Source organism: Danaus plexippus, chromosome 8 (assembly GCF_018135715.1).
Source record: "Danaus plexippus chromosome 8, MEX_DaPlex, whole genome shotgun sequence".
Classification (NCBI taxonomy): domain Eukaryota; kingdom Metazoa; phylum Arthropoda; class Insecta; order Lepidoptera; family Nymphalidae; genus Danaus; species Danaus plexippus.
Window position 1 is genome coordinate 1,799,393 of NC_083542.1, and position 26,069 is coordinate 1,825,461.

General features: G+C 28.7%; 1 protein-coding gene across 1 annotated transcript in view; it reads left to right on the forward strand.

The window, feature by feature from the left end:
• The window catches only part of LOC116773477 (inactive rhomboid protein 2), a 92,785-nt gene that overhangs the window by 49,105 nt on the left and 17,611 nt on the right, over positions 1-26,069 (forward strand). Inside the window, exons 2-3 of the mRNA XM_061521368.1 lie at positions 16,534-16,890; positions 20,970-21,135. Coding sequence (XP_061377352.1) covers positions 16,534-16,890; positions 20,970-21,135 — 523 coding nt within the window. The remainder of the gene's footprint in view (positions 1-16,533; positions 16,891-20,969; positions 21,136-26,069) is intronic.

The following is a 26,069-nucleotide window of genomic DNA, read 5'->3' on the forward strand; positions in this document are numbered from 1 at the left end:
TAAACTTTCATTAAAATTCAAATAGAAAGTGTAAAAAGAAAAATTAAAAATTCATCTACACGAGTAGTACTAAACTAATATAATGTAATCTTATACATGGTGTGTCCGTTCTAATATGACGGTTTAATCACTGACTTAAGTCACAACACGATAGCTGAATTAGCAAAACAACTGTAAGCGATACTTTGGAGGATTTAATTTCGGATCCTACTGGTGTCTATAAATTTTTTATCTTTATTCTATTTTAATTTAAGTATAAAATTCATATTTGTACGAATTTTATATACATTATAGATACGTTATTTAGAATTCTTAACGGTTACGCAACATGATTCTGAGTGTAACTAAGCAAAATAAATTGAAGTATAGTTCAGTTCTCATATACATGGTTAGGGAACTGAATGAACATTATATCACATGTATTTATAGGTTAAACAATGTTACATCGATTTAATAAATATTAAATAAATAAATGAAATTGCTATAAAATTAATTATAAGTATATAGCCATCTAAACGATTCTATGAATACTCACTAATACAGGAATCTATAATATAATTGTTGTACGTTAAGAGATTATCTTTTCTTTGAAAAGAAAAAAGGTTTTTATGTTGTATATTTTTTCAATTAGGATAGATTTTACTTCTTAGACTATGTATCAGAGTTTATTACTGAACATATGACGAGGTATAAGAAACAGCTTTTGAATAACATTCAGTAAATGTATAACGTGAGACAACTATTGGGCCTAGTGTTTACAATGCTGGCCATTGTTAGACGGTTCTTATTTTTGATAGTATCGGATTGGTGTTAGATAAAACCTGTACACTGACACATAGTTTTGGATTCGAAGTCCACTTATTCACATTGATGTGTGATGATGGATTCTGGTACAAATGATGTATCTGTATATATTGGCTGACAGAACATTAATTTTTGTATAATCAACAAAAAATATTATAAACCTTCCCTATATAAAGCTGAGTTAAAACACTCAGGTTATACATCGTACAACATTTTTAAAGACAAGCTTTATGCATAAAAATTCAGTTTTAACCCGACGAGGACACTTAGTCCCATTCATCCGGTAGATATAACTATGATAAAGTCCTCGAAAGCCTCAGCACTAGAGTCTTAAGCTTTTTAAAGGAGAAAAGTGGAAAATCAACGCATTATCCACTAAGCCCTTTTGTGTTGAATTTAGGTTAACCGAGATACTATATAAATAAAAATGAATTGCTTTTCATTGGTAAGTGTGTAACTTGAGGTTTATGAGGGTAGTGGATTGTATTTTTAATTGTTTATAACGTAGATGTTATAGAAAAAAAAAAAGAATTAAATCATGATTAATTTTGAAGTGCATAATTTTTTTTGTTATGTTTTCGGTCTGTTTTCATTTTGAATGATTGTATTAAAATGCGAAAAAAAAATCGTTATTGTTTATTTTAAAAATGTTTATACAAAGTGTGAAGGTTATATATGTCTGCTGGTCATATCTATTGTGTATATACACATAACATATAACACAGAAACTAATAACTCCAACGAGAAAATACTATAAATTTCTATTAACTTAAATACAAACATTTGATATCCATTAAAAATACAAAAGAATGTAATATTATGGAATAAGGTGTTTTAAAGAACGGAGCTCTCGTGGAATTCGGGGCTAGATGTGGTGGAGAAAGAATATCTTATTGAATATTTCTAAGAAGTAATCTTATTGTGTTGCCTAAATAACAAGATATATTTTCAAAATTCTAGTAAAATAAAACTTCAAAGACGAATTTTTGAATCAACATCAGTAGACAAAAGTTTTGGATGTTTTAAAGTCGTGTACACAGCGCTAGTGGATTTTTCTCAACATTGTTTATAACTTGGTAAAATTCCAGTTTGACTTAGCAAGAAGTTTAATTTATTTATTTACTCTGTTTTCATTTTATTTACATTTGGTACAAAATAAAATGTAAAACACTATATTTGTAAGCAGTTTCGTATAAAATTTATTTTTTTTCCTCTATTTTATTACATCCCGTAATCATATCGTGTCTTCCAGAGAAAAGCTATTGTGGTCCGCAAGATAACCTTGATGTAGCAAGAACACAATATGTAATTCTTAGAAAATAAATTAGTAGGTGATGCTACGAGAACTTAGATTAGTTTAACAGAAATAAAGGATTTAGTGTAAATAAACGTACAAAGTAATTCCAATCGTAGTCTTCAGTCTTCTCAATGCTCTATAATACTGACGAATCACGTAAAAATTTGGGATAGATGCAGGATAGTAAAGTAAAAAAACCTTTAAAAAATAATATTGTACTATAATTTTGGTTTATACAAAGCGTTTGCTTATGTTTATATAAAGAGATAATAGTAATAATTATTGTATAATTTACTTTTATTTTTTGTTAATTTCTAAATCAACAGCGCACCTTCAGATACGCACGAGTCAACGTTTTCAATCAAGTAAAGACTAATTTGTCACAATAAAGAAAAGTACATCGTTACTTCAATTACAAATGTATTGTTTACTACAATAAGATACTTTGAACCATAAAATGCATGTATTATATAATGTTACTTTTGAAATAAATGGTGCACAAAATAGTTGCCATGGCAGTTAAAAGCTCGCATAAATCATGTATTTTTGTAAACCATTATAACAATATATTTGTATAGCGTATAAAGATGATAAAGCACATTTATTAGATCAAATAACATTTACATTTTTGTCAACATTTCGATGTGTATAACCAACTGATGGAATATTTTTTTGTGATATCATGACGCGAAAGTCCTTTATGTGAAAATCTTAAATAGTTTTACATTAATACATATTAACTTGTATAGACTACTTTAACTAAAACTTAATAAATTTTTCATAAGAAATAAAGAGTTTATTTTTTTTATTTATAACTTAGGTTTAGTGATTTTTTTTAATAATATTTTTTTGTCATTTCAATGCTGTTTTTAAAATATAAAGTTTAGTTGAAGTTGTTAATTGAGTATTATAGTATTCTAAGGAATACCATAACTTATAATACGTAATTGTAGTAAGGTGAACCAACTGCTTTGACAAAATCTAGTCAGTAGATTTCCTTTTACTTAAAAAAAAAATATTTTCTAAATAACTATCGAGTAAAAACTCAACAGTTGTTATGTAGTAGTTGTTGGTAATTTTTAAAAGTTACTCATATAATTAAATTTTAGTTTTTAGGTTAAGTTTGCTATGTCTATACACATAAAGAAATATTCAAGGAAAAGTCGAGAACCAGTTTAATAAAAACAAAAAAAATAATTCTTAGAAATGATGTCTGTGTACTATGAGTGGCAAATTCATTGTTTAATGTTGTCAAAATACTTTCTCGTTTACAGTACGTTACTGTACGTATAGAACGATATTTTATTTTATCTAAATTTGAAAACACATAACTTGGCTTGATTAAATCTTGTTTATAAATGAGAACTAAAATATGCAGATTGAAAAAGTATCCGTTCCTTTTGAATTCCATCTCACTCGGCTAAGTTAAAATAAAAATAGCTTAGAGTTTGAGTTCACAAGTTGAATAAATTATTCTTAGATATAACTGTATACATAAATAAGATCTAAGGTAAAATTCTGAGAGAGTGACGAAGCTTCACTTTAAAGATCAACATATGTTAATATAAATATTTTACAAAAAAAATAGTTTTTTAGTTTTCTGTATGTACTCTAATTCTCCTTATGGTATTTCTAAGAAAATTATCGATAATATTAAAACGCTGCTGAGTCCTTATTAATTACTTTCAAGAATGCATATTATTATGTTAAAATGTCTAGAAGAATTTTTTATAAGTATTACCCGGAGATAATGAAATCTTACTTTTGTCAAAGCGTGTTCAATGAGACGGAGGTAATATTACACATTCAAGCGGGACAAATTAATTAACTAAGATTAAAACCCGTGTAGCAAGAGTTAATTCTGGTTTTTCTCGTAACATCAAACGAGTGAATTTTACTTTGAAATCATATTATCTTTTCAAGTATTCCTGTTTTAATTATATTATGTGTGTTATTATCTTTATAATTTTGTTAAAACACACTGTTTTATAATGTTGAACAATACATATGTACATTTATATTTTAATATTATGAATAAATAAAGAAAATTTTTTGAAGGTGAGGTGATAGTTCTTTCATTCAGGAACACTAATCACGCACTATTATAAGATATTTTCGTTTTATTGTTTTCATCTTATTTGAAAATTTGTTTCGTTGAAGGAAGAACAATCAAATTACGAACAGATTTAGGACAAAGACATGCTCATACGCTGGTTTTGTTATAAAGTCGTGTCAATATAGACGATCGAAGACTAACATTTATCAAAGAATATATGAAAATTTAATTTGTCGTATTTAATATTCAGTATTGTTAACGAAAAAGATCAAAGTAAGTTTTTATCCGTATAAACCCAAAGCTTACGTTGAAATTATAATCCACATTTTTACGAACTTATTACCATAATTGTCAAAGGAAGTTTCTTTATATTGTTGGAATTCAACAAAAAAAAAAAAAATTTTTTTGACAACGAAAGGAGTTTTTGTATTGTATTAATAAAAATAAGCTGTTCTTAAATTAAGTTTATCTTTAAAGTTTTGTTCGCTGGCTGTTTACGGAGCTATGTTGTGTTTAATTAATATTCCGTCCGTTTATTTTATCGTTTGTGTTTCTTCTTGTTTCCTCAATTAATTAACTGAGAACGATTTAAAGTCTACAATCGATAGGAATGGCTTCGTTAGTTCTAAAGGGACGAGGGTCCTTGTATCGAGTAGGTACATCGAGTACTGTTGTGTCGGAAAATGTTTGTTTAATTCAAGTCCTGGCACAGAAAACGGGAATTAAACCTAATATTATAAATCATTTCAATATTTACAATTCGTTCATATATTTTTTTTCAAACAATAGGTCTTTATAAAATAGAAGTTCGTGGTAAGAGGCTCTTTATATTAAAAGTTACTATAATTAAAATATAAGTAGAGGTTAGAAAAAAATAATTTTCACAGCGTCGAGGATTATTATGAAAATAGAGTGGCTGGTTTTTTTTTGCTCAAAGTCAAACTTTAAAAACAATATAATTCATTTTAATTTTGTTGGAGAAGTTTTTAAATTATATGTTAATATTTATGTATACATACATATTTATTACGCCGTGTACTGATAATATAAAACTCATACCAAACAACTCTTTAAAAAATATATATAAGGTAGGTAATTTTTTAGCACCATAACTCTACTTGAAGATTGAAAATTTTTACATAAACATAAACAGTGATGAAGAAAATATCTTTGGTTTCTGGTTATTTTCCATTGTCAACATTTACATTTCATAACACAATACGTTTCAGATACTTTATGTTTTCCAAGAAGTTATTGTTTGTATGTGTCCTTTATAACTGTTCCACTCATACAGAAACCATAAACCACATGTTCCATAACGCGAAACATAACAAAATTTTTCATAACACAATTCACTGAGATTCCAGCATTACTCAAGTAATATGGAGTATTTAATACACAGTCAGCGAAGAGTAGGGCTTAATGGAATTGGTCATAATTATTAAAATAGGTATTCGGCTAGGCACCGCTGGCAGCTCGCCGAGCAATCTTAGAGTAATTGTTGGACCTCGCCTCTCACTGTTAATTAATTTATAATTTGTTCGCCAACTCTCAACTTCCTAATGCTCGTCTGTTTTAAAAAATTCAAACAAAATCCCTCAAGGAAAAACAGTATTTATCGCTACTTTTCCTTTAAACTTTTTTATATTGAATGATGAAAATTTGCGAACGTTGGAATTGGTGCGTACGGCCAAAAGCTGAATTTCAGAATTATGTTCAGACAGAAATGAATCTCTTCAAGAAAACATGGATGATGTAAGATATAGTTAGTGATTATAGGCTGTCATGCCACTTGATACTTTTTATTTAATTAGGACAAGAAAGAACTTTAAAATCACGTTCCTTCGTGAACAGAATTAGGGGTAGATAAGAGCCTATAGGCTATTTAGGCATTATCGTGATGTCTAAGATTCATCGTGGAAATCTTTATTCAAATCCTATCAGTGGTTTTTCCGTTAGAGGATAACAAACCCCATACAGTCATTCCTCCGTACATTCTCACATAATTTTAGATTTATAATATTGGTATGATTAACATGCCAAAGGTGTATAGTAAATTGTCATGGGTATTATTTGTAAATTTAAAATCTTATTAATGTTTCTCTATATGAATATTCTTTGTGTTTGGTTATATTATAACCAATTGGTTAAAAGTTGTTGGCGTGAACAAGAAAGGGTCAGTACATACAGTACAAAAATGCTGTAGTCGGGACATTAAATAAAATTGGGGAGGTGTAAGAAGTTGTTTTATATTAAAGATCAGTTCAATTATTAACTTGAAAATTTAGTGTATGAAAATGACTAAAATCATTGTGTTATATTAACACTCTATTTCTCACTCAAACTTTATGTTTCTCTGAAAAGTTATAAAATTTTCGTAGATAAATTTTTAAGCCATTTGAGTCGTTTTATTGAATTTATACAGTCGTGGAGGTGTTTTATGTGAATATGAGAAAATTTTGAACATTATTTCACACCCAGTCGCAATAAATCTGTTGCCATCAGTAATTGGTGAAAATAAAAATTTAGATGGAGTTATTATGGAAATTGTGACGTAAAATGGAAATCAAAATTGCCTCAAATGGGCAATGGGTGTGATTCCGTTGGTCACGTGTCCGATGAAGGTTTAAAAATAATAATATATTGAATTACTTCCTGGTGTATTTATTTATGTTTTAACTTATGACCAGAAAGCTATTCGGGAACTAATTTGAGTTTTAATGAAAATTATCAATTTAATCAATATAAGTTTATATTATAATTCAATCATTCAATGTCTGCATTAATGCATAAGTACAGTATTAGACTAATCCTGCTTGACTATGTCTACCGTTAAGTTAAATTATGAACAAAGGAAAGACAGTGTATAACACTTTTCATATTTCATTGTCGAGTGAAATAGATTTATTTTATTCAAAAGAATTGTATTTTATGTGTAGGATTGATAATATCTTCATTGAATGTTATTCTATGTATAACAATGGTATAATATTTTCTTTTTAATAATAAGAACAACGAACATCTATCGAATTACCGATATGTCGTTGCGAACTCGATTTGGGTCATGTCCTTTGATTTTTTTGGTGCTATGAAAATTTCCACACGAAGACGTGTGAAAAGTTTTGCTAAATTTTTGTCAGATTTAGAGTCTGTCTGTCTGTTCGACAAAATATACTATCGAATCTTGATAACTTAGAAATTTATTAATAAATATATTCTTTATATTTGCGTTTCCTGAAAAAATTATAATTATGAAAGTTTTGGAAATTCTTTTATTTTGATTATGATTGAAATAACGATACTTATTTAACAGAGCGGAATACAAATATTAAATATTGTAGAATTGTTAAAAAAATGATTTTCTGTTCAATTTAGAAATAATATAATTATGATATAATTAATTCAGCAATTTCTAACTTTCACTTGCAGCTTTGCAAGCGCTTTTAATTTGATTTATGTTCTATTCATACAATTCATGTTTTCATTAATACTATATTTAAATTAATTATTTAACTAAAATGAAAACATTTTATAACTTTTACTCTCCTTAAAAAATCTTGCAATGAACGCAAACATTAAATATTCGATCCTCTATACCTTAGTCTTTTTTTTTAGTTTAGTGGAATAAATATTGCAAGTAATCTTTCAAATGTATTATTTAACGTAAATTCTAGATGAGTTTTAGTAGAGGGTTAGGAAAGTTTGAAATTTAAAAATCAGGTAAAGCCATTGCAGTTTTTTAAATGACGTACCGGTTCAAATAATTGGTGTCGTATACGGAATCAATATAAAAAAAAGATTGAGACTATACATACATATGTATATATGTGTGTGTGAATATTTGTATGTGTGAACATATATTTTATGAAGCTTATTTTTGGTCTGTGATATATGTATAATGAATTGTATGAAAAGACTGTATGAAAGCATTTTTCAGCAGATGCTTGTAACTTTCAGGTACAAGTACCAAACTGTATTGTTGCTGAATTTTCATTCGAGAGTGCTCACTACTCCACTAAAAAGTGTAAATGAAAAATGTTTGAAGGTTTTATTCTGATACATATTTTGAGATATTTCCTTCATTTTCGAGGTCGCTTTTGTCCATGGGCCTAAGCGTTTTTAATATTTGAACATATAAAAAAGATCCTACACATGTAAAAATTGACAAAAATTTTGATTGATGAATAAGTTTCAATTTTAGTATCTTGTTAAAAAAGCACAATGCGGTAATCAAGACAATAATATTAATATCCAAATTAAATTGAACGGTAGGGGAGTAATATATATTGTGATATCTTTGAAATAATTTCTTTTTAAGTTTCATTAATTTAATTAATTTAATTTCAACTGGTCTTAAGTTTCAACTCCGGACGAGAAGTTTTTATTAACGTAAGAAAAATTATAAACAGAATTACGGTTTACAATAACGCAAAGAAGTGCTTGATACGGGATGACATAAAAAACTGAGACATAATATGTCTTGATTATAATAATCGTAGAGAAAGAAAAGGCAATTTATGAAATTTATCGTTATATAATATTATGGAATAGAGTCTTTAGAAGTCGCTGTAAGTACCGATTAATTAAGAATGAGAAGAATGAGGTAGTAAAAAGGTCATTATATTTTATTATTATCAGCTTATGTGTAACGCTCCTAATAAACAGCAGATTACAATTCATATGAATCTTTGCTTTTTACTGTAACGAAGATACAGATATGAGTTACTAGACGTAATATTATATTCTGTTATTGTTGTACAAAAACTCAAATCTCAGTTTCATCCCACAATTCTCAATTCTAAACTGAAATTATCTCGAAATTGCACCTCCGTCCTGTCAATTTCCAATCGGACGAATACTGTTCTGTATATAAGTAGAGATAGCGCTCTGAAATCTTTGTCCATTGAGGTGAGCCAATTATGGTCAATTTGTGCCTTACGATTGGCGTACGTACTTAAGTCATAAATCCAAAATATACCATAAATAGTTAATAATAAGATTCATAATTGAATACTGATTTTATTAAATGCCGATTTCGTTTTTCAGGCTGTAGTAATTCCATACTTGTCTCAACCCTAACACCAATCCGAGAAAAAGCAAAGTAAATGTTGTCGTAAAATTATTATGACAAATGATACTTCTACATTTTTACAGACTTATAAATATATTCCCTCTCTTATATATTCTTTGATAATATTTTCTGTTTTCTCTTCCATTCAATACATTTTAAATTAGCATAATGACAGTGAATTTTGCGTATATATATATCATGTGAAACAGAGATGATTTAATCAAAGACTCTGGAAGAGTTATCCGTGGGACATAACTTCGAAAACATAATAGACTCACGATCTTACGCTAAAAACACTGGAGGTATGAACGATATTCGTTAGTTCTGATCGTCGCCGATCCATTCAATCGCTTAAACTGTTTTTCATTAATCATCGCTTATGAGCGATAGCTATTTTAATTAACAATCATTCACCCCTGCATATGTTTTATAAACATTTGTGAATAGTCAAATTACGAAACACAACATCGACTTGTTAGCTCTTCTATATGTTAATGTAATTTCTCACTTTTAACTAAACTTTGATCCATTTTACAAACTTTCTTGAAGCGAGATGTGATAATGGGAAAGCTCGGTTTTGAAGATTAATATTACATTAACTGAGATAATTTAGTTTTAGTTTTGAGGTATTTGGTTGCCCTTAACATATTTACTTTTATATTTTAAAATCTTTAATAATGATAATTTATAGCGTGGTCGAACAAGGTATTGTATTTGAGCCTATATAAAAAAATGAATCGATAATATCGTATAATATAATTGCTTAGCAACTTTCATTACATAATAGCAAGTACCTAGTGACCTAGTTCTTGATTGCTTCATAAATTCTTAAGTACATACTGAATAATAATATCTCTATGGCCGAACTTATTAATAATTAAATCATTAATGTCTTGCTATCTAGTACTGGCTTTTTGATACGGCGCTACTCTGCCTCGGGGTACAATATTATACATAGTATGTTGTTACTTGCTTTGGATTTGATATTATTAATTGCATTTATCTTGGTGTATGTCTGGTTATAATAAAAAAAAGGACTTCAAAATTTTTAGCACAGCGTTATATACTTTAATAGATTTCCCTAACAATATTATCAGGAGAATAAATTTGTTTTTTTAATTTATTACTGTTAAACACTGATTTGTAGCGAGTATTGGTAGGATCTGTCAAATAAATTGAATTCTAATTGATTCAAATTAATTAGAGTTGCTATTATCGCTTCTAATTAATGTTATTAAATTGTTGAATCGATTTTATTTAGCTTAAAATTTTCTTTCTTTATTTTTTTGAAATACATCGATGTTTAAAAATAGACAACCTAAAATTGTAAATATAAAACGCTTGTATTGAATCTTTGGTTTTTATTAAAAGTTTAGTTTTTCACAGTTTGGTTTAAACAGCTATAATTTCTAGTTAACAATTTATTTTGTATGTACTCTGTTATTAATTTGAAATTAGCTATTAATTTTAGGAGCAATAAAACCTTACACATTAATTAAATAGTTCAATTTTGATAATTTACTTACCTTTTTCACCTTGGAACGTTTATGGTGTCTCACTGTAGTAACCTTTTAAGCCAAGAGAACAGCATTTAGGTCTCAATTTATGTATTATTATAACTTTATTGGGTTATAAAGTGAAAAGTGGTGGTAGTTAGAAGGCATGAAGCCTACAACATTGATAACGATCTCAAATTCTAAGAAGTCGGTATTGTTTCTATTCAATTACAAGAAATTAAACGTCACTTCATTTTAGTACAAAACCTGACCTACTTTATTTGAATTTTTAATACTAACACGCAAGCAAATACAAAGTATGCGATAAACTACGTACCATTTTAATTAATTATACACATTATATTACGTAACGTTTAGAAAATTCTGCATATAAAATTTTATGTTGGCAGTTTGAACACACAATTGTTGCATATGTTTATATAAGATGAGACTACGAAGGTAAAGGTACTCCCGGGGGATTCGATTCCTATTCATTGGCTATAAATATATCCAGAGACATTCGCCGTTGTGTTACTGTTTATACTTTAATGTGAATTGTTTTATTTTTATACGCATCCAATAAAATTAAAAGAGGTTCTAGCTTTTTATCTAGAGTGGTGCTTAGAAGAGATACAATTTAAAATATACCCCGGTAAATCGGTTTCTGACAACGTCTTAAATAAATGAAATTTTATGATGAAGAGTTCGTTTTTAGAATTATGAAATATTCGACTCGGAATCATATTAAAAATGAAATGGTTTTTTTAATTTTATAAAAGTAGGACAATTTTTTTTTTTGAATAAATTTAAATGTACCGAAAGTAATTTTAAAAATATTTTTAATAAAATAAAACTCAACGTGATACGCAAATTGAACATGAGGCGGATAATATTTTTTTCTGGATACGCCATTAAAAATGGCACAGATAATAATGCTTTTTGAAAAGAAGGCCAACACTGAAGTCATGCAGAAGTTGTTTGTTACGAGGAAAACTACGTGCATTCATTATCCTGAGAAATTCTGTGACATGAATTCACTGGCGATGTTTTCGTTGCATATGACGTCGCTGAAAGGGACCCAGTTTCGCGTTCCACATGCCGACATGTTTCTTGGCTTGCTTAATTTTAAAATGTAAATTGACAATTTTTACCGCGACTAGTTTTATATATTATTTTTCCATGTCAGTTCACTTTGATGAAAATTCTTATGTCGAGCAAATGTTTCCTCCACGAAAACTAAATGGATAAAGTTTCCTTCATCTGATAAATAAGCATCGATGCCAATAAATCTCTCAAAATATGGGTGGAGCTGTAAACTTTTTACAGTTAAAATTCTGTTAGTTAGCAGGGCGATATCTGACTCGTTTTCAGCCATGGAAGCGATGCTATCATAGAGTCCTCTATATTGCTGGTTGTCACGCGAGCCAAACTTGAATTTCAACGAGCTCTCTTGAACACGCTCTTAACTGAACTCAGTTATCATATTTTCATATTATGATTGCTATGCAATGAAAAATAAAATCTAATGCATTAAATTAAAATATCTGAAGTTATAATCGTCAAATTTAAACTGCTTTATTTTATGATTTTTTCTTCATCATATTTATCTGCTGGCATTATTAAAAATACCTACAGAAAAAGGGAAAATCAAAATTAAATTAACTTTTAACGTAATCTGCTTGCTGCTAAGAATATTATAGTTAGATTTGATAACAACACGACCAATTTTAATAGAGTACAATTAATATTCCAATACCTTTACATCACGTCGTATTAATTTTATCATTTGCGGACTGCACCGTTATTCGTTTAAGCAAAATAATAATTTATTTTATGAGATTCATATTGAAAGAGCTAGGAAACGGCAGTGATGTTTATGTCTTAATTAATGACAACAATCAAATTTAACTTTGGAATAATTTATTATTCCAAATGAGATGTTTTCTGCAAAATTTATCGTCTACGATGTATATTGAATTCGTGCTATTTTGTAAGCTCGTTGATCGACATTACTCTTGCCAAAAATATATATTTCTGCCGTTCAGTATTATATTGATGAACCTGGAAGTATAAAGTAGAAGACTAGTTCATAAACGTGTACTGCTAGAGGGTATTTACAAGGCATTATCCAATAACGAATTTCTCTCTTGACTTTTATCGATTTTAGTTATATTTAGTTTCAACAAACCGTTTTATGATCTAAGTTCTTTAATGGTAGCATTCAGTAGTAAAATTTTTATTAAAAAATTAAATTTATTGATTTCAAAGACTAGAAACTATTATCAATGTTTTTGTTGCAAGTATTAAGCTGATAAGTTTAAAAACGATATGTATTGTATTATTTTAATAGTTTTTTTTTTATTTGATCATACTTTAAAAGTAAAGTAAAAGACATCATATTTTAAAAGTCAGGAAATATTTCTTACATGAGATATGTTCATTAGTGCATTATTCTATTTGCGCCACGTCTTAGCCTAATCCCGAGCAATATTGGATAAGGCGTTATTGGGGACACAAGTAAAAGGAAAAAAACTAGAGGAAAGAAAATATATTCCCTTTATTCGATAAGATTGTAAGCCACAATAATGACAAAGCGGTTCTGAATATCCAAGTTCGAAACTAGGTTAATACTGTACTTATTAAAGTCCTGTTTCAAGTCGATTTCTCAGTCCTACGACCACTGGATATTGGAAACAAGTTAGGAATATCAAATGAGCTGATACTATTGTTACTTTAAATACATATTTTGTTAGTTAAAATATTCGATATTCGGTAAAAAATTAAAAAATTTCGTGTTATTGAAGCGTATGTAATAAAAAAGTAAATATTTTTTAAATATAACGTAAAAAATAAACATATATTCATCCAAGGTCCAAAGACCGCTACAGAGACAGATTGAATATTTTTTTTTTAAATTTCTGTTTTTTTATTTTGTTTAATCACAACTTGGTTTTTACATTCAGCACTTTTTTCTGAATTCTTGAAAAACTATGTAGATATTGATTATAAAGTCGATGTCATTCGTCGCAGACCGCTTATTGTCTGCTGTCGCATCAATCAGCGCGTTCAATATATAAAACGGATATTATATTAGGGGGCAACTAACGTTGTTTCACAAACAGCCTGAGGTATAATCAAATCGATGTATTACTTGGTATGTGGCGTAAGACACATTGTTGATATTTCCTTAGTGTCACTCATCAAATTATCTAATATACGCTTATGCTATACGATACACGCTTCGTGTAATGTAGTGGGCACAGACTGAATAAAACAGTATCTTAAGAAATTGATACGATAAAAGATTCATTTATTTATCACCGATAAGACTGAATACATAAATTAAATAAAGGCCGACGCATATAACTGAAATGTTTAATTCTATGGCTGATAAAATAAAAATGTTTGAATCAGCGGGTGTTTGTAAAACACGAGTAAAATAATCAATACCTAAGGTGAAACAAAGGAGAAGCGGGCCAAGGTCATCTGTTTCATCTCTGAATACAAGCAACCTTACGTTCAAGAGTATTAAAGATATGGGACATTTTATTAAGTCCTTGTGTCACAACGAGACCATCTACTTGATTGAGATTTCCGTGTACGGTATATACTATATATGAAGAGTTTTTTTTAAACAATAACCTAACTATGTTAAATTATGTTTTTTTTTATTCATAAAATTGAATAAGCCCTGGTTATTGGTAATAATTTATTATAAGGCATGATTAAAATGCATTTTTAGATATCGTATTTTTGTCATAAATAACTTTTTCATTCGCATTGAATTGTTAAAACAATTGTAAGGTGCTTTATATATTTTACTTTATATTATAAGCATTTTTTTTTACGAATTTTTCATAGCTGACATTTTCTTTTCCTTTTTATATATTAATATTTCGAGGGGTCCAAGTAACTTGATTATTTAACAATGATTAACGGTATATATTTATCAAACTATTAGTGACTAGGGGTTGGAGTTGAAAATTAATTGTGAGATTACATCAGGAGCTGTGTTTGTTGCACAGCTGTGTTCAGTCTAGCACACACCAGTAGGAATATATACATAAATAGAATGAAATTTAAGATTATGTTCTAGATAGTCACAAGTTGGATTCATATCTGGAATTACGTAAACATGGACGTGGTAATTTAGGCGTTCGTGATAAAAATAATTACGTAAAACTACTGTGTTTCTTAGGTTAATTGGATAAGGTAATAAATACTTCTGGAAACAGAAAAGTCAGTTTTATTTCCTTTATTCACATTTATGTTTAAAAAAATATTTTAATGTCCACAAAGTTGTTATGGTTACATAAATAAAAATATGCTTATTTTCATCGCATGTTACGATGAGTTTTTTTTTTGCACAATAACAAAAAAAAAGATGAAAATGTAATAATTCTTTCATGTAAGCACTTAAATTGCTAATATATAATGTTTCCGTCACCTAGTTGATAAGTACATCAGAGCTCTGTGTTTATTATATTAAACACGATCCAATTATTGACATCCAACTATTGCAAATTGATTTTGCGACGGAATTGCAATCGGAAATACCAAATCAATCCAGTCAATTTGCCGATGACGCTCCAGCCGGAATAACGAACAGCGCAAATTGTACCTGCACCCATGGGCTTAATTTCAATACCTTCATCGTAATATAACAACAAAAGCACAAAAGAAAGAGAAAGGACATCCCTGAGTATGAATTAAAATAAATAATAATAATAATATATAGTTTTTGTCTTCGACTTCTTCCGCTATATCTTATTAGGTTAAGAAGCAAATTAATAATGTGGAATTAATATAATGAAAATGTTAAAATACAAATGTTTTGACATTTTACCGAATGAAGGAATTAGTTTCTTAAAAATCCGTTCTGTATATTCTTACGGGAAAGAGCAACAAAGATCCATACGTACTAACAAATTTTAGCAAGTATATGTATGTAGCGGTCATGATTTGTGTAAATTATAATCTCATATCTCTATTTTTGTATTGGTCCGTTGCTGTTTCATAATACATCGTATGTCATACGTTAAAACAGAGTTTTTAATCCACAAAGTCGGTTTTTATAGCTTTAATATAGATACATGTAAGACAAGAAGTCTTATGCATCTATATTGAGATATATCTATCTATCTATTAATATCTATATTATGTATATTAAGAATAAGATAAGTCTTAGAATGCGAATTTTCATGTCAGCGCTTTTAGTATCTAATTCTTTATTAATACAATACAACAATTTATCTCTATTATTGGTAAAAAATATGTTTTGTATGTATTTCCAATCTATATATATATTCGTCAAAAAATTTTGTCAATATAATAATTGATTTTGAAGATTGACTCATACATACAGTCATTACTACTTTACAGTTGCTCACTTAATATCTCAGATCCAATTATTATGTAAAGTTATTAAAAATTTCTTTCATCTTCAAATACTTTATAAGTAATGAAAATTTATAATTCAACAAAAACAACATCATTTTAATATATATTGAAAATATAATTTAGGTATAAAAAATAGCTATATTATTGTATTGCTCTTGTGAATGTTGTGTGTTAGGCGATAAAGTTGTTAACTATTTCATAGCTGATAAAAAAATGTCATTATAAACCAATTGCAGGTTCGCTCTCCGTTCCAACAATTAAAATATGCTTAAATCAGAGTAATATTGTTATTACTATTACCAGTACTCCTATTTTTATTTTAAAAGGAATGAACAAAAACTGTAGAGCCCAGTTTTTACTTTTTTCTAAATATATGAGTTTTTCTATAGCGTTCGTTTTTCTGTTTCAGGCGATCTAGTGCTGGGCTGCTGGCCTCCCAACTCACTTGCCAGAGTTCACCTGGACCACCTCCTTCAGCACCCCCAATCCCCCAACCAACCTCCCCTCCTCGAATCGTCTCAGCACCCCCACCCCCAGAACCTCAACTACCTGAAGAAGAAGGGGTGAAATTAAGACGGGCTCATACAGTAGCTGTTAGAGATTATTTGAAAAGAGAGACACAGACATTTTTTGGTGTTCAAAGAGATAATGAAAGAGAACAGAGAAGGCTATGGTATGAAAGGAGGAGAAGACATGCAGCGAGAGCACTTGGAGACCTCAGGCTGGACCTACCCCCAGATCATCATCCTGATCATGACGACATTAGGTAAGTAGAATCCAAATAATCGGCTCAAAGTATTAGCTACTAAAAAAAATCGTGAAGGATTTCTTACACATTAAACATAATCACAATTATATGAAATTGAAAAATCTCAAATTTTATGTCAATATTCATTAAACTTATAACATATCAGTGCTTAGAAGTGCAGCTTAAGAGAATAATTGACTCAAACAAACTGTAGCGAAACTCGAATTTAGGTGAAAGCATCACGTACATTATCTATATGTTTTTTATGTATACTTTATTTATGACAATAATTTATGAATAGCGAAGCATTAAGCGTTAAATTTATTGACTATGCCGCGTTAATAATTCATGCCTGTGACAAACACACTGTACGTAATGTCTCTTCGGCTAAATGGAGTACACTTTGCTATATATATATAGATTAATAACAAAGAATATAACGCCAGACATGTTTATAACAGACATATTCGAGCATATAAACCACTATTATGATCAAGTTACAAAGTATTCCACATGAGATTTTTTATAGTTTTGCGTCCTGAAATATACATGGATAGTTGCAGTTTACGAAGACTTATTAAAACTGACAGTAGTTAGAATGAGTAAGTAAAAGAAAACGGACACATGAACTCTGAGTAAAAAAAACGGACAGTTAATTCTAATAAACAAATGTTCAAACATAAAGTTCACATTATTCTAAAGAATCGTCGTTCAAAATTAAATAAATTTCTGCATTTTTGAAGATGTGATAACGAAAATATATTCAAAATAAAACATTTATATTTTACACGATGTATCATGGAACAAGTAAAGCGTGCAAATACGAACCTATAACATGTCTTATTTGATATTCAGCTGGTACGTTTTTCAAGTATTCAGTTTACGTACGTGTCTGAGTTGATCGATATATTACTGTACCAATACTGCAAATGTAAAATATTGGTATATGTGCTTATTGTGCTTTATCAAAACAGGTTGAAGCGGCGTAACTACTATGAAAGGTATTTCTAACTTCTAAATACTAGTTTGAATGGAAAAAGTAATCGCAACATAAACAGCTATTTTTTTCAATCGTTAATTTTACGTAATATACAACCAGAAACAATGTAGGTAAAGCATAAGTAAGCAATTATATTATATTTTTTATTCTTTATAAATTAAATAACTTATATTTCAAGCTCGAGTATGTATTTCTTGAATATTTTATTTTATATCTTTAATGGCAAATGTTTAAAATTTTCATGGACAAACCTAAGCTTCCTACAAACGATATTTTCGTCCAGTACCTATAGTTTAAGAATAAAGAATATTAAGTATCTGTTGGTAGAACAAAACCAAGAAATAACAATATTTGTGCGTGTCATTTGTCTTAAATCAAAATAAAATAGATCAGAATTATGATGAAAAGGTAAATATCCTTTATTCAAATACGCATTTACCAAGCACTTATGAATCGTTGACACACATTATAAGGTAAACATACTCAACCCGTTAGAGAGCTATTTAAATATAGAGGTTAGGAAATTGTCAATGATGTTATAAAATTATTACAAAAATATGTATTTGTGAATTAATATAAACATATAATTGATAGTAAAACTTGTTTATTTGGAGATAAAGTTTGACTTTAAACATGGCTTAAGGCAAGGAATTTTTGGTTGAACATTTATAAATTTTCTATAGTCATTTATTATGTGCTATATAGTATATAATATACAAAGGGATATATGAATTAAAAGAAAAAATTCACGTTTGATATTAAATTAGCAACGTCTGGTTTATCCAAATCAAAGTACTGAAACGTATTCAAAGATTTAGCGAACGCGTTTAATATTTATTAACGTGACCTGCATTTTAGACGATCGAAAATGAGGTCATGCGAATTATAGAACGGGTTAATGGGTTACTGGCTGTGAATATAGTGAAATTTAATAAATGTTTATACAACACTATTGATATACATGTGTACGTTGAATTGACATTGTTGTAGGCAAATTCAAATCTAATGATAATTTACTTACTTACTTTTGTAGCTTTAAAATTTTAACAAAGTTTATTTGAGGTTTTATAATTAAAAACTTTTGTTTATATAAAAAAAAATTTGAAGAGGAAAATTATACAGAGCGTCTGTTTCACACGCATTCGTAATCGTATAAGACATTATTATCAGATGCTGTTAGCAGAAGGAGAACTCTGTTCAATTATGAAAATTGGAATTTTTAAAGTTCCACACGAGTATTTTATTTTTATTTTCACTGCGTTAAAATAAAAAAAAGATATTCAGAAAAAATATATCCACACTAAACATGAGTCACGATTAGTTTTTACAAAATAATGAAGTTTTTTTTTGTGGAGAAAAAAAATTTGCTATGAACTATAAACAGTACTTTTTACTAAATAAAAACTGTGCCTATTTTAACAAAATATGTTAATAGTATTAAAATGCGTGCAAACGTGTTATATATAATTAAATTATGTTAAAAAAACTATCTATAATCTAGTAATAGTAATAAATTCAGTCCCCATGTTATTGGCCCCTATTTTTCTTTCATCTCCTTTTATTTTTTCTTTATATATATTTTCACAGTACTTTTATAAGTTAAAATATTAATTCAACTTGCCTTTGAAAGATTATAAATAACTCTAAGTACATAAAGATTTAAAACTCTCTTTTAATTTTTTTTTATAGTTTTATACCCATCTGTTTCATGGCATTCTAGAAACATGATCCGTGTTTTAAGATTTTGTTTTTTCATTTAAATCAATTCTACTTTATTTTATCTATAATTATTTAACCATTACATCATTGATAATAATTCTATGTATCATCTATGCTGATTTTTACTATTGATTTATAGATATTTTAATGATTTCATACAGCTATCATAAGTCAAATATTTATCTTTTATTAAAATTATAGAAAATTACAAAAAAGCAATCATTTGACTAAGTATTGTGACAATTTGTAACTATTGTTCGTAAGACTTTTGTTATAAGAAAATAATCAGGTCAAAGATCATGTTAGTTGGTTTTTATTAGGTATTATAAACATACAGTGTGATAGTTCTAGTAAACGAAATAGTAGTTATATAGTTCTGTACTAACACACACAAAATTTTGGATCCGTTCCTCAACTGGTTCGTACAGACGTCGCATTCCTTTTAAATATCCCCATCAAAAGGATTTCGCTGCAATGAAATATTTTGCGATATTTCCGTGCCAGAAACCTTTTGTTTTTTTTTTTGCCATATGTTATATAAAGCGTTAAAGATTTTCCTTTACTATTTTCTCAGCTAGTATTGTAATGTGATAATAATTGCTATTATTTTACGAATCGAGACGTGTTGTGAGTCATGTTTCTTTGTCAAAAGCTTTGGATAGAGTCGTGGCTATAATTAGTAAGTAAAAATTCTTGCTAAGGATTTAGAGTTTTGTATTAATTTACATTTATATAAAAAAATTAAAGCACTTTCAGAAATTTTCCGACAAACGATAATTACGCTGAATTTTTCTTCTAAAGAAATTTGTCTATTTTTAAAAACTGTTCATTTTGATTCATTCATTATCCCTGTGCAAAACGTTAGAACAATATCTAATCAAACTTGGGCTAGGGCTTTAGTTACTTCTAATGTCAAGCTTAAACAATAATAATAATACAATTTATCTTTTAAATTTACTAGAGAAAAAACTCCTAACAGACCAATTTCGTGTAATTCCATCATATATCCTGATTTGTAAAAAGAATTTTGAACAATGCTCCTTTTGAAAGTTGCTTTGTCTTACAAAGAAGGAACAGACATATCAAATATATGTCGGATTGTGAATAAAGGGTATACAATAGTATAGTTATAGTAAATGAATATGATCAATAGCTTTGGTTGTTGAGTTCTTTATAAAAAAGTGTTTTGGGTCATCTAATTATATAATACTCAATATTATTCGTTAGCTATACAGTGTAGCTTGATAGTTAGTACTGTGACGATGTACATTTAAATAACTTCAACCAATTTTCTAAGGATCTTAACAATAATAAAGCATTGAATTATTTGGTGTGAAATATTATTGATTCTATAAAATAATAGTAATGTATTTTGCAGTATGTATGGAGCATCTGGTGCAGCGCCAAGAGAGGCTCGGGGGCACCGTGAGCGACCCGACGTGCTGCCAGCGCCGGCGTCGCTCGATACTAATCAACCAGTTCCCCGCCTCGGCAAGGACAGCGTGGCCCGGCTTACTCTCACAGGACTTTCCTACGTAGTTACTGTGAGCATGCAATTCAATTTTTTTTCTACGTTAATATAATAATAATTATGGCATACTAAAATTCTTTATCAAAATATCGATATCTTTTATAACTGAAATATATTTATTCACATCACTCTTTCTCGATGCTTCATGCGTTATAAATGTCCTCATGTTATTTTAATAGTGTTGTTTTATATGGCTATATATTTCGCTTGTTAAGTGTGTATTTCTTTTTGTGTTCACTATAAATTTTCAATATACAACTATAAATTTTGCAGTATCGTGTTTCATAAAAATAATTCAATGAATAGTGTGACCAATACGTTTATAGGTGCGTTCAAAGTTAATAATACAAATAAAAATAAATCTTCATAAAATGAAAAATACTTACAATATTTAGGACCCAGAGCATTCCAATTTGGCATGTTCAAATTCATTAGAAGACAATATAATACAGTTATTAAATAAATTAATTTATGTCATATTCCATTAACAAAAGAAAAATACATTTTTAACAGATAAATAAGCTTTTGTTATATTTTAAATCCATATCAAACAAAGCATATAACAATTGATTTAGATTCAGTACTGAATTTTATTTGTTGAAACAAAACATAATTAAACCCGAAATCCGTTCACCGCTTTGTTATGATGTTTCCGTATCATTAAAATGTAATCTTATATGAGACGGTCTAACATTAATGTATAATGAGTATCAAAATAAGATTTATGTAATTAATTTATATTAAACGTTTATATATAATAATTGTCGGTGCTAGAATTATATTATAATAATTCGAAACTCATCTTCTCTTTATGTAAAAACGGTATGTAATTTACGTGTTGAAAAACTAAATAAGATACATAACAAATGTAAATGTATATAAAATATAGATACAAGACTGTTTACATAAACGTAATGCTTAGGCTACACCAGAGAACACTAAAGCTGATCTCTTCTATTTTATTTATAAAGTTGTTGGTATACAAAACGATATGCCTCTGAAGAAAAGTGACAGGATGCATGGTATACATATATACTTTCAGAAGACAATATTCTGATTGTCTTTTGAGGTATATTTTTTAACGTATTTAACTCTGCATTGTGTTAATTACAATTCAATCATAACACTTATAAATGGAAATTTCAATATGGTTATCCGCAGATTTATTTGTTCTCTAATATCTCATGTGCGTCATGTAATCGACGAGTGAGTCGCGTCCACCACCGTCTCATTGCTCATATACCGCAAGAGATACCACACGATATTCTCCTTTTTTTTAATGGGAAAGGTGGCAAACGAGCAGACGCCTATTCGATGGGCAGTAGTGACCGTCGCCCATGGACATCCGCAACGTAGATGTTGTGGATGCGTTGCCAACCTTTGTTGTTGAGGAAAGGGAGGAGCGGGAATAAGGACATAGCAGAAAGGGTGAGAACAGGGAAAGGGCAACGTGCTCTCTCACTCATCAGACGAAACGCAGCCATTAAAGACTACTTCACGCTGATTTTCTGTAAGAGGGTGGTACTTCCCGGTCGGGCCAGCCCATATTCGAGCTATAGTAACTTGACCACAGCTAGGCTCTACTACCTAAAAAAACGAATAATTTTAAACTTATAAATACTTTATATCGATCGATTGATAGTAAATACCTGTGTTCTTGCAATACTTTTTTTACAACAAAATTGCTAACTGATACACGTATTTAAAAAAAAAATGATTAATTTTTATCAACTTTATTTTCCACTGATATTTAAGGCGTTTGAGAAATATTTCGGACTTAATTTTATTTGAATTGTAGGGTCTGTTACATCTTACAAAATCTTCAGGTAATAAATTTAAAAAGCAATTATCACGTTCAAGTAACTTGTTAGGTAACTTGAAAAAGAAATGCACATACAAAAAGATTTTAGAGCACTTAATTATCATATGAAGTACCCGCCTTGTACTGACTAAGTAATTTCAGCGGTCTATATTTTACTAACAAAAAAAGATCCCCAAGTTAGTGAAGAGAGAAATAATAATATTAGTTTTAAAAATTAACTTTAATCGTTTACTTTAAAGCTTAGAATGTAGCGATCGTTGTCGGAAAAATATATTCTTCCAGTTGACGAAGAATGTCACTTATAATGTTTTTCCTTTTATTATCTCCTTCATTAAAATTTACTTATTTTATAAAATTATCTTTTTTATTTCAAAGACTCCTTCGGGCTGTTTTCATTGTTTACAAAATTAAATATTAGCCAAGCATAATAATTAATTTTTCATTTCGTCGAAACTAACATGTGGTAATCGACTTTTTTGTGTATCAAAATAATACATTTATTCCACATAGTAATTTCTCAGCGGAACACGTTTTAGGTATAAACTTTTTGAAAGTATGTAGTGCAGATTATAAAATTATACAAAGTTAAGCTTAAACTATGACAGATCAGGTGTTCTGGTTACAAATTAAACAACTTCAGAGCTTAGCCGTTTAAAAAATTAATGAATAATTAATCCAGAACTACCTTCAACTTTTAACTATTCATAGTGCTGCCGTTAAATCATCTTGTTGAATATGAAAGTTGTAGTATAAATTACATGATTAAATTTTAAATGTTAAATACTTACAAAGTAGTTTCATTTGAATTTATATAAAAAATTATATTCTACATATAATTTAATTTTCTTACTTTTGGATATATTGAGAATTAATTGAATAATTTATGCCGTAAGTTTTACTAGAATATATTCTTTTTTCTTGATGTAAAAAGGAAGTTTAATTCGGTTTAATTAGGATACAAGTAAAATAAAGATACCGTCCACAACATTGAAAAAAATCGTTTAAAACCGCAGCTAAAGGTAGTATTATATGAGATTATTTCTTAATTATCAACCAAATAGTAAATATAATAAAAAACTATGTAAAATCTAAAATAACATTGACTCCACAGTCGGAGCGTTCACTAAACAGTGTCAATGTGATTAAATTTTAATTTGTTCCTTCAGCCCTTTGCCTACTACTATAAATTAAGAGTGCTTTACTCAAATAGCTGAATGGCATGCCAACAACTAATTTATCTTATATTGTGCAGGGCTGGTTCGATACTAAAGTGCCGTTACAATTTACTATCACGACAATTAGTTACTTATATATAGTTGGCTATAATTATATTGAAATAAAATACATAACAAATATATTACGGTATAAGTATATGGATGTTAGTTGAAAGCCCTAACAGAGGTTACGATAATATACGTGTTACTATTCAATAACAGTCATTTAACAAAACTTTATATCTTCTTTTAAAAAATATGTATAAATAAATACGGACGCAAGTATTTTCGACGTGGCAAAATATATTATAAAAAAATTCACATACATACGTAAAATAACTCACGTCACTATTACTCTTATGTTTTATACTTCATTGTTTGCATTTCACTCAAAAAATCTGAGTACTTTCATCATTCCCAAATCAATAAAGTTTAAAGTTCAGTCAAATACACAAACTTTAATAAAACTGACGATATTATATGTGATTGGAATACGAATGTCTTCCTTATTAGATTTAGTTCACGATCAGAAAACACTCTCAGGATATTCAATTTTGATAGCGGTGATCATTTCAAAACAAAGATGGAACCTTCACGTCGAGAGTCGATTTAGAAAATTGTTCTAAATCAACAATTGCTTTGTCGTCACAGTTTCGTTTGGAGTGTTTGATTTTGAAATAAATCACGTATATAAAAATGCTTTTCACCATTTCCTTTAAAACTCTAGAACTTTATAACAGAATTGTAGAATGTGTAACTTTGTGTTATTTCGTTCGATGCAAGGTTTTAATCGAATAGAAGAGAAAAAGGTTTTAATAAAATTTTGGAACAGTCTGGGTGACATTTTATTTCTTATGTATAAAACTATTGATAGGAGAATTAATAAAGCGAAAGGGTGATAAGGAATGTGAAATGACAGTACTTTTTCACTTTATCAACAATGAATGAACGTGAAAAAGAAATTTTTAATCCTCCACGTTGACTTGTTCTTCTTTTGTTAATTGGTAAAAGTTTAGTTATTAAAAGAATGTGCTTTTCTTCAACTTTATCCGTAAATTATTTTGGAAAATATTCGTATAATCAAAGGAAGTTTCTTAAAATTAATCATATGAGATCATAAAGGAAGTTACAAAAAGAAATATGTGTTCATTTGCAAAAATAAAAATGTGTATGTTTCACAACGTATATACTCGTACATAAATTGGTTTACATTTTATTCTGTTACACACAATACCGACACATCTAGTTTAATTTTAAATTTAGTACACTAAAGTAGATTTGGTTTCTTAAAATTCTTATATATTTTTTATTGTAACGTGAAAGTCAAGGATGAAAACCGTGTGAGAAAGTTATATATAATGAGATATTTTGATATAATTTAAACCACACGCATAAAACACACAATTTAAAGATAATTCAGTAGAAATTATAATTAATTATCTATTTGTAGTAATAGTCGTATAATATATTTATTGTGACGGTAAATACGCTATGTTTAACATACTGCTATGAAATATTCTTAATACAATATTTACAATACAGACACTTACAGAACTACAATACAAAGCTTTAACCGCATTCACGTACGCTCCGTAATTGTGTCACGAGTGCTCCTTATGATAAAGTGTGACCACAAATTCTTAAGTCACGACTCTTTGTGCTCTAATTTATGACCAACAATTCGCGCATGCACAGACATTTGTTAAACAGACGCTTTTGCATAAGTTACAACCTCAATAACTCCCCATTCTAGTGGTCCCGAATATTTGAAAGACGAATTAGGCTATATATCCACGCGATAAATTATAAAAGCCATGTCTTTAGGGACCCATGAAGGTTATGGCATCGTAAATAACATAGCGCTAGCAATATCCAGAAAGGAACTTCAAGGAAAATTTTCTTAAGTACAAA